The sequence below is a fragment of the Sorex araneus genome, chromosome X, assembly GCF_027595985.1.
Source record: "Sorex araneus isolate mSorAra2 chromosome X, mSorAra2.pri, whole genome shotgun sequence".
NCBI lineage: Eukaryota > Metazoa > Chordata > Mammalia > Eulipotyphla > Soricidae > Sorex > Sorex araneus.
In genome coordinates, this window is record NC_073313.1 from 119,738,076 (window position 1) to 119,749,109 (window position 11,034).

The 11,034-nt window shown below is 46.0% G+C and overlaps 1 protein-coding gene across 1 annotated transcript; it reads left to right on the forward strand.

Moving 5' to 3' along the window:
* The first annotated feature begins 267 nt into the window (after positions 1-267).
* AKAP14 (A-kinase anchoring protein 14) lies at positions 268-10,214 on the forward strand. Its single transcript, XM_055122693.1, has 6 exons — positions 268-303; positions 2,583-2,756; positions 2,846-2,937; positions 6,930-7,109; positions 8,476-8,528; positions 9,791-10,214. Exons 2-6 carry the CDS (start codon positions 2,594-2,596, stop codon positions 9,966-9,968), a joined length of 666 nt encoding a protein of 221 aa, XP_054978668.1. The 5' UTR covers positions 268-303; positions 2,583-2,593; the 3' UTR covers positions 9,969-10,214.
* The last annotated feature ends 820 nt before the right edge of the window (positions 10,215-11,034 follow it).

Sequence of the window (11,034 nt, forward strand, 5' to 3'; positions counted from 1 at the left end):
ATTATGAGAAATGAATCTCTTTTTAAAAAAAACTGCACAGTTTTTTTTTTTTGTTTTGGGGCCATACTCCGTGATACTCTGGGCTAATTCCTGGCTCTGAACTCAGAAATTACTCTTGGCTGTGCTCAGGCAACCATGAAGGATTCCGAGGATCCAACCTTGGTAAGCTGTGAGCAAGAAACACCCTACTTGCTGTACTATCTCTCCAGCCCCTGAAGTAATTTCTTTTTTTCTGTTCTTTTTTTTTGCGGGGGGGGATCACACGTGGCAGTGCTCACGGGTCAAATCTGGCTCAGTACTCAGGTATCACTCTCCTGGCAGGCTCAGGGGAAAATAAGGGACTGTGGGGATCACACATGGATGGGTCACATGCAGTGTGAGTATCCTACCTGCTGTCCTGTCACTCTGCCCCCCCCCCCAATAATTTTTTTTCATGTGCTCCACTTTTATTTCAGATTTTCCTGGAGGCATTAACAAAAGCTGCCATTTAGTTTTTGGTTTTGGGCCATAGCTGGTGGTGCTCCGGAGTGTCCCCTGGTGGTGCTTCGGTGCTCTGTGCAGTGCCATGGACCAAAGCTGGGTCACACACATGCAGGTCAAGCACCTTAATCCCTGTCCTATCTCACTGGTCCCAGTGTAAACATAAGAGACATACATTTTTCGGGTAAAGAGATAGCTAGAAACAAAAGTGTTTCTGGAAGATGTTAAACTCGTACACCAGGAAAAACCAAGAGAAATAAAATCTGTAAATCTGGACCAGAGTCATAATAAAGTGGGTAGGGTGCTTGCCTTGCACCTGGCTGACCTGGGTTTGATTCCCAGCACCAAATATGTCCCTGGAGTGACACCATTAATCCCTGAGTGCAGAGCCAGCAGTAAAATCCTGAGCAACACCAGATATGATCACCAAAACCTGGTCCTAAACTGAATACTCTTTTCACTTTAATTCTTTTATTTGTTTGTTTGGTACTCTTAGGTCTTACACCTAGCTCTGTTTTCAGGGATCACTCTTGGAAGAGCTCAGGGAACCATGAACAGTGTCTGGGATCGACCTAGATTGGGATTGAACCCAGATTGCCTGCGTTAAAGACAAGCACTTTAACCACTGTACTAACTCTCTACCTACCTACTGATTTGATGTTTCAGGAATATGAGTTACCTAAATTAGGGATTGAGGTTGTATTAAAGATTAAACTAGAATATAATTACTGATTTTTTGTAATTAAAAAAAATTACTTTTTTTTCACTTCTGGCAGTGTTCAGGGGATCGTGTGGTGCCAGAGACTAAACCTGGGTATCTTATCTGCACAGCCTACAGTTATTTTGTTAAGCTCATTTTTTCTGACCCCAAAACCTTGGTCCTTAAACTTTGAGATGTGGGGGATCGGAGTAATAGTACAGTGGATAGGACATTTGCTTTGCACTCAGGTAATCCTGGTTCAACCCCCTGCACCTCATATCATCCCCTGTGCCCACCGGGAATGATCCCTGAGTTCAGACTCGGGAGTAACCCCTGAGAACTGCCTGGTGTGGCTCCCTCAAAAAAAAAGCCTATGGGGTGTGACCCTGTGTTGGGTCACATGTATGAATGGATGCAGGAGATGTGTGAAAATTTAGCAACAGAAAAAGTTTTCTGAATAGATAGTGACTAAAGAAGGCTTCAGAGTCACCTGTGATATAAATCCAAGGTGTTTCTGGAAGTGTTTGTTCATGTTGCAGGTCTCAAGCAAAATGGGATCACACAACAAAAAAGTTTAAGGATCCCTGGGAATGAAATGAATATTGTGAGAACTCCCAAGATATTAGACATGATTTTTTGTTTGATTTTTATTGCTTTTTTGGGTCACACCTGGCAATGCACAGGGGTTACTCCTGGCTCTGCACTCAGGAATTACCTCTGGTGGTGCTCAGGGGACCATATGGGATGCTGGGAATCGAACCCGGGTTGGCGACATTCAAGGCAAACACCCTACCCACTGTGCTATTGCTCCAGCCCCTAGACATGATTTGATGATATCCTGATTTAACTTTGTCAAGGTTGTGAGAATCTGGGTTTTTTGTTTGGACCACACCTGGCAATGTTCAGGGCTTACATTTTTTTTGGGGGGGTGCGCTTTTTGGGTCACAGCCGGCAATGATCAGGGGTTACTCCTGGCTCATGCACTCAGGAATTACTCCTGGCAGTGTTCGGGGGACCATATGGATTGTTGGGAATCGAACCCGGGTCGGCTGCATACAAGGCAAACACCCTACCCACTGTGCTATCGCTCCAGCCCCTCACTTACTTTTGGCTCTGCACTGAGGAATCACTCCTGGAGGTGCTTTGGTTATAATATGAAACACAGGAGATTGAACCTGGTTCGACCTCATGCAAGGTAAGCACCCTGTGAGAATCTGACACTGTTAGGTTTTCAGGAAAAATAGATCTCAGGACAAGTGAAAATCAGCTGCTAGGTACCAAGGGTAAACAGGGAAGCTTGGTTCTTCTCCCTCATCCCTTCCCTGGAGACAACACTTTCTGTCTTGTGAGTCTTTTGAGATCCTCAGCATTGGTCTATATTCTTTTGCGTCTCTTTTTCCAGGTTGAAAGAAAATGAGCGCAGATAAGAAGGTTACATTTGTGGAGCCATTGGAGGTGACTGGAAGTTATATATTAGGGATGGGAAGAAAGACAACAGAAGAAGAAGAAGCTTTGAATGACTTTGCTCTAAAGTTGGTTATGAAAATCATGGATTCTGTGACCTCACATTTCACAGGTTGTACTTGTCTTTGGGCACCTAAATGTTTGTCTGATAATGTAATGCCACAGTACCTGGCCCAGAATGATTTCATGTATTGTTTGCAGCCATGAAAACACCAGTTGGTTGCCTACAAAGACTCACACATGGGGAATTGACGCAAGAAACTGGCCTTAATCATATTAATGGGTTGCTGAAGGTAAGTGAATTCCGCACTCCAGCTTGGCACACAAGGGTGCAGAACAATAACTTGATGGCTAGTTTGAAGTCTTCCAGGGGCCATGCATGTGGCCAGTCTCCAGCATGGCATGGGATCCCCTGAGCACCAGCAGGGGTCAGTCCTGAGCACTGCTGGGTGTGTGGGTGTGTTCCACTCCCCCACCTGTCCCCTGAGAAAGAGAAAAGCTGCCAGTCCATAATCCTTAGGAGAGTCCGGAGTGAGAGTAGTGAGTAGCTGGCCCAGGTTCAGCGCCGCACCCTATATGATTCCCCCAGCACTGCCAGGATTATCTCTGAGCACAGAGCCAGAACGAAGCTCTCAGCATAGATGTTGTGGCTCAAAAACAAGTGAACGAATCCCCCCAAATCCACCTTAGGAGACAAGATCAAAGGCAACCTGAATAGTCATTATCCTCATCTGGATTCCAAGATCAACACAGGCTTAATCTTTGAAGCTGAAAAGCATTTGATTTCCCAGTGCTTGCGACATTATGACCTTCTGTTTCCCTAGAAAAATCTCCTACATGCTGGTGCTATTATCCACCAGAAGCTCCCAAACTTATTTGGCTTACTGTCCCATTTTCCCCTCTCTTTCAATTCACTCGCTCCCCTCCTACCCTTAGCCCCACCGGAAATGGACCTTCTTTAAGAGAACAGTGAGAAAGCATGTTCCCCAAAGTGGTCCCTGGACTTCGAGAGCACCCACCCACATTGTTACAGCATCTCTTCGGGGGCAGCTTCTAACTTTGGGAAACCTTGCTCTCAGGCAAGGCGTTAGTAGACTAAGGTATGTGATGCCCCTTGAAAACAGGAGTTTGGGAATTGGAGAGATACTGCAGCATGTAGGGCACTTGCCTTGTATGTGGCTGACCCAGGTTGGATCTTGGAAAGACACAGGATTCCTTGTGCACTTCCAAGACTGATACCTGAGAACAGTTTGTGCGACACATACCCAAACAAAACAGGAGTTCTGGGCTCGGGATGAAGTTCCACAGTAGAGTGTTTGCATGTGTGAGGGCCTGGGTTCTACCCCCAATACTGACACACACAAATGAAGTTTGCCATGATGTACCGTTTTTGTTTTTTAAATTTAATTTTCAGACGGTATCTGGCTGTGTTCAGGGATCACTCCTGGCAGTGCTCAGGAGACCAGATGTGGTGCCAGGGTTCAAACCCTGTCAGGAGCATGCAAGGTACACGCTATCCCTGCTGTACTGTTTCTCAGCCCCACAACCAATTTAAGAATGTTTATACTAACAGCAGATGTGGATGGCTCAAATTCTGATCTCACTATTTGGGGATGTATTGTCTGCACACTCAGATAGATGTACACACCTATGCATTCATTTCCTTTCTGCCGGTCTCTGCCTCTCACATATATGTGTGGTTTATATGGGATTCACCAAGGGCTCTTTTGTTTGTTTGTCTTTCTGGTCTCACACCCAGAAGTGCACAGGGCTTACTCCTGGCACTGTGCTCAGGAATCACTCCTCATGGTGCACATGGGACCACATGGGGTGCTGGCCATTAAACCTGGGATAGCTGCATGTAAGACAAATGCCTTACCCATTGTACCATCGCTCTGCCCCAAGAGTTCTTTTTATTTTGGTGAGGTCATACCTGCTCAGTGCTAAGGGCTTACTCTTGAGTCTTTAATGGGATCACTCCGGGGAGGACTCAAGGGGCTGCCTGGTTGTCAAGAACCAAACCCAGTTCTGCCACATGCCAGGCCAGCACCGTACTGGCTGTACTATCAATCCATCCCCATATTATAATTAAATGGCATTTACAAAATAAAACATGGGTAGGGCATCTCCCTTGCATGCAATGAAACTCTTGTTGTATCCCTAGTACTGCATAGGATCTCTTGATCTTTGCTAGGAGTGACCCCTGACCACAGTGCGAGGAGGAGGCCCTGAGCACAGCCAAGACGGGCCCCAAATTAACACATGCCTCACCAGGATTTCGAGTTCATTGCATTTGAAGTTCCAAAGCGTGCAGACTGGGGCTACCCAGACATTGTGCCCACCCCATGCTGAAAATGAGGCAAAGTGTGTGAGAGATGGCACAGTGGGGAGGGCACTGCCCTGCATGCAGCCCACTGGGTTTCAACTCCAGGTGTCACACAGGGTCCTCTGAGCACCAGCAGGAGTAATTTCCGAGCACAGAGACAACATGTTTTTCTCTCCTTTGTGGTTACTTATTATTGTTGGGGGGTGATTGGGAGGGGGAGATTTGACACACCTGACTGCTGAGAACTTTCTCCTGGCTCTATGCTCAGGGGATTGTATGCAGGGATCTAACTGGGGATGTATGCATGCAAGACTGGTACCTTAACTCCTATATAATCTCTCTGGACCCCTTTCCCCCCTTTAATTTTTATTATTTGTTTCTTTTTCCATTTTAATCCAGAAGTTTCCTGTGATCCAAAAGCCAACACAAGGACTTTGAGTTGAACTGTACTTATTGAATATCTGTAGCATTCAAAGTGAAGTGCAAGGACTCAGAGCTACCTCAGGCCTTCTGTGAGCCTAAACACTAGTAGGCTGTGTGAATTGCCAGTGGAAGCTTCTCGAAGGGTGTGGCCAGGGGATGTGAGGAATCTGGCCCATTATATTGCCTGACTCATTCCTTTTCTGACTTTATAGACCTCCTTCGGCCACTCGGGGGGTGAAGGGCTGATTTTCATAAATATCTTATGAAATTTGCCTCATTAACCTTCTAGCCACAGCACTGGGGCCTCCGCAGTGGGGTGAGAAGAAAATAAGTTGTCATCACTTTTTGTTTCCTGGGCCACACCTTGCGGTACTCAGAACTTACTCCTGGCTCTGCACTCAGCGATCACTATTGGCGGGCTTGGGGGACTGTATGGGGTGACAGCCACGTTCAAGGCAAATGCCTTACTTGCTGTAATATTCCTCTGGTCCCTGTTATCATCACTTTCTACTATTTCACAGTGATTTACATTTGCCTCCTAAGGAAAGGCTTGGAAAGTGGCTCACAAGAACGTGTCTTTGGTGTTTGGACAGCAATAGACAATACTGCCAAGTGTGTGTTTCCACAGTTCCAAGCTTCCAGTGATGTTTAGGTTTCATTTCAGCTCCTTTCCCTGTGGAGGTGACCAGGCCCTGGCTCAATTCTGAATCCCAATCAAAAAGGAGAGAATACAGTGGTTTAGGTAATTGCCTTGCAAGCAGCTGACCCAGTTTTGATCCCTGGCACTCCATATGGTCCCCCAAGCCCTATCAGGAGTGACCCCTGATCACAGGGCATGGAGAAAGCCCTAAACATAGCTGTGTGTGGTCCCAGCCCCCACGAACATGAGAAATGATTTTAGTAGCAGGTGAGTAACCCCTCGTGTTGGTGTTGCTTTCATCTAGAGCAGCATTTCTCTGCCTGGGGAGAATTGCATCTCACCTGGAAGCTGTGGTAAGAGATAAAGGGGTCAGCTGTTAAAACGTTGGTGGGGACAGAGAACAGAAACAAGGTCAGATGGGGAGCCTGGTGTGAAAAAATTTTTAGGTAAACTCTTCCTTGCTTGCTTGGTTCTCTTTGTTCAATTGCTCGTTTCCTTCTTTTGACTTTGTTTTCTTCCTGTGCCTCGCCTTGTCCTACCACTTGGCCCAGGATTCTCAAGGTGATGCCACTCCTTCCCTCTGTGATTTTTTGGAGCACACCTAGCAGTGCTCAGTGCTTACTCCTGGTTCTGCACTAAAAGATCACTCTTAGCAACGCTTTGGGAATCAAATGTGTATCTGGCGGTGGAACTTGGCTTGGCTGTGTGCAAGGCAAGCACCTGACTTGCTGTACTGTATCTCTGGCCCCGACTCTCCCCTCCCTGATGTGCTTGCCACCTTTGGCAGCGCCAGGACAATCGTGCCTCCCGACCTTTGCCGAACACTGTACTGGAGGACCAGAACCAATGCCTGACTCTCTTTGTCTAAGTGCACTTTCTTTTTGTCTCTGAAACAGATGTGGAATCACAACTTGCACCGCGTGCATTATACAGAATTCCAGGGGATAAAAGACTTGGGCGACAGCTTTCTCTACCTTTACTGTGTGTACTGGAGCATGCCGACTGCTCAGATACCTGTACCCAAAGTCGAAACCTCAATGGACTTCACCATCGAGTTCAACAAAAACAAACCTCCGGTAAACTCTTCCTTGCTTACTTGGTTATCTTTGGTCAAGTAGAGTCAGGTAACATGGTGGTGGGTAATGGGGCTCTCTTGGTAGTTTCATTAAGGAGCCCTGCTTTGTAACATGGAACGGTTGAGTTTGGTTCTTCTGTCTGGCCTCTGGACAGCCTTACCATAGATGAAAACTTCTACTCCATGATTTGTTGTTGTAGCTGTAGCTGCTAGAAAAACTTCCTCCCTCAATTTTTCCTCCTGCCTCAAGGACAATTCCTCCTGTGAACCCTGATGGTTTTACCTCCTTTCAGGAATCTCTTCCTAGTATAGTATTTTAACAGAACAGATCGCTTTTTTTGTTTGTTTTTTGAGGTCCACACATGGCTAAGGGGTTACTCCTGGCTCTGTACTTTCTCTGTACTCAGGAATCAGTCCTGGTGGGTCTTGGGGGTCCACATGGGATTGTGGGGATGAACCCAGGCTGGCTGTGTGAAAAGCAAGCATCCTACCCACTGTACTATTGCTCTGACCCCCATATTTTCTTTTTTTTTTCTCTTTGGGTCATACCCAGCAATGCACAGGAGTTACTCCTGGCTCGTGCATTCAGGAATTACTCCTGACGGTGCTGGGGAGACCATATGGGATGCCGGGGATCGAACCCAGGTTGGCCACGTGCAAGGCAAACGCTCTACCCGCTGTGCTATCACTCCGGCCCCATGACCCCCATCTTTTCTTTTCTTTTTCTTTTTTTTTTGCTTTTTGGGTCACACCCAGCAATGCACAGGGGTTACTCCTGGCTCTGCACTCAGGAATTACTCCTGGCGGTGCTCAGGGGACCATATGGGATGCTGGGAATCGAACCAGGGTCGGCTGCGTGTAAGGAAAACGCCCTACCTGCTGTGCTATTGCTCCAGCCCCCCATCTTTTCTTTTTTTTAATTGATTTTTTTTCTTTTCTTCAGTGCTACCCAGGGCCTCGTACATATAAGCTATATACTCTACCACTGAGTATAGGGATTATTTACATCTTTTGTTGTTGTTGTTGTTTCTCGGCCACACCTGGAAATGCTCAGGGATTATTCCTGGTTATGCAATCAGTAATCACCTCTGGCTGTGCTGATGGGAGCATATGGGATGCTAGAGATTGAACCCGGGTCAGCCTTGTCAAGACAAGCACCGTATCTGCTTGTAGTATCGCTCAGGCCCCTATGAATAATCCTAACATTATTTCTTGCCAATTGAGAGTTACAGCCCAGTACATGCAGACTAACAAATCAATAGGAAGAATTCTAGAAACTTCAGAGTATGCTTATGGAAAAATAGAGGAAAGGCAAGCATGAGCAGAATCATTGGTCTAGGTTGACAGTTGTCCTTTCTTTCTTGCAGGAGGCACCCGTTGATATCTATTATAAAATGGATCACCAGTCACTAATTCTAAAGTAAGGAATATTTGAAGACTCTTTTAACAAAAGTGGTAGGAAGGCCATCTTACTCTTGGGAAATAGCAGGCCCATGACTGGGGCTAATTCACACAACAGTCCTCTTCTTTTTTTTTCTTTTTGGGTCACACCCAGCAATGCACAGGGGTTACTGCTGGCTCATGCACTCAGGAATTACTCGTGGTGGTGCTTGGGGGACCATATGGGATGCTGGGAATTGAACTCGGTCAGCCATGTGCAAGGCAAATGCCCTACCCGCTGTGCTATCACTTTAGCCCCAACAGTCCTCTTCTTATTTCTCCTCATCCTCCTCCTCCTCCTTCTGAAGTGGTATCACACCTGGCACTGCTCAGGGGTTACTTATCTCTCTATGCTCAGGAATTACTCCTGTTAGTGCTCAGGAGATCATAGAGGGTGCTAAAAATCAAACCTGGGTCAGCCACAGGCAACAGAAGCACCTTACCTGCTGTACCATTGTTCTAGCCCATCACATTTCTTCTCTGACCACTTACTCCATGAGAATGGGCTGAAAGGAGAATTATATCATAATTTTAGAAGACAAAAATTGTTCTAGTGTCCCAGGTACTGGTGATGTGAAAGTTGGAAAGTAGTTGCCAGATTAAGGTGAGGTTGGGGGTGGGAACACCAACACGACACATGTCTGTTCTCATGGGAAAATCCAAAATCACATGATATTAATTTATCTATAACAATCCCTTGTAATTTAGAGCAGTTCTATCAAAGAATCTTTACACTTCAGCATGCTAATCAGTTTACTGTTGAACTTAAGGAATAGCAGAGGATACATAACTTTGTATCCCACTCCAAATGGCTTTTTCCTTGCTGGGAATCAACAGGAATCCACCCCCAACTCAATGTTTTGTTTATTATTGAGAGGAAAAGGATTGGGGTCATACTTGGTGGTGCTCAGGGGACCATATGTGGTGCCAGGAATAGAACTAGGGTAAGTCGCGTGCAAGGCAAGCCCTTTATTCATGTTTGATCTCCCATACCTGCCATGAATGTTTTATTTATTTTTAAATTATTATTTTGGGTTATTTTGCTGCATCTGGCAGTGCTCAAGGCTTACTCCTTGCTATGTGCTCAGGCATAATTCCTGGTGGACCCAGAGGAACATCTGGGGTACTGGCTATGGAACCCAAGCCAGCTGTGCATGAGGCAAGCACCCTATGCACAGTACTATCGCTCCAGCCCATTATTGTTTTATTTTAAAAGCTTTTTGTGTTTGTTTTCTTCTGCAGACCAGAAAGGACACCACTTCGAGAAAAATGGTTAAGGGACTTTCTCGTTGCGAAACATACCTTATTGGAATCAGTTCCCATAACAAGACATGCGTATGACCTTAAAAATGTTATGTTAACGCCCTCGGCCCAGATAAATCCGGAGCCGCTGAGCACGAATCGGACCCTCTGCGCCTAAAGACTTTGATTCCAGAGATGTAACACATTTGGGCATCCAGCGCAGCATCCAATAGCAATGCACTGGGACTGCGAACTGGGCTACAACTCTGTGCTGCCGGGGGTGGATTTTTTTCCTCCCCACCCTGTCTTCCTGCATGGAAATCGGCGGGCTGGCGGCACCCACGTGGCAGGCGCCATCTTCTAGACTCCAAACCCAGAGGTATTCGGTTTTTACTTTTGGGGTTCCCAGGAACTCATGGGAAGGGGGCGTAACTGGTACGCCCTCGGCCCAGATAAATCCGGAGCCGCTGAGCGTGAATCGGACCCTCTGCGCCTAAAGACTTTGAATTCAGAGACTTCTTACAGCAATGCACTGGGACTGTGAGCTGGGCTATGTAATTTCTGGCAGAATTTTCCCTGGACTTTATACAGAAATCCAAAATCAGCGTCCGCGCGACTTAACATTTATAATTGTCAGCAATGTGAAACGGTTCCTTTTGAACAGGTCTGAATTGGGGGGGAAACTCCAAATAATAACAGTAAGTTTTTGTTGAAATATTGAAGGTTTTTAATGTAGCAGCCACCTCTCTGGACTGTGAACTAAGCAAAAGCCCCACGCTGGCCGACGTGGCGTGGCGCACACCATACTATGAAGCGCTGGAAGGGGGATGAGGGGGAAAAAGAAAAAAAAGGGGAAAAGGAAAAAGGGAAAAAAAAAGAGAGAGTTATGTACTTGTAGCAGTGGGGCTACATATCTCTTCATTTCTAGCAATGAAAAACTAATTATCAAATGTAGTAGGTCTGTCTCTCTTGGGTGGAAACTCCAACAACTATAGTGAGTTTTGTGTTGAATTATGGAATGTAATCAAGGTAAAGAAAAAATGAAGTGAAATTCATTAGTTATACAGTAGGGGGTAGGGGGTGGGGGCGGGGGATATACTGGGGTTTTTGGTGGTGGAATATGGGCACTGGTGAAGGGATGGGTGTTTGAATATTGTATAACTGACATATAAACCTGCGAACTTTGTAACTTTCCACATGGTGATTTAATAAAAACTTAAAAAAAATAAAAAAATAAATAAAAA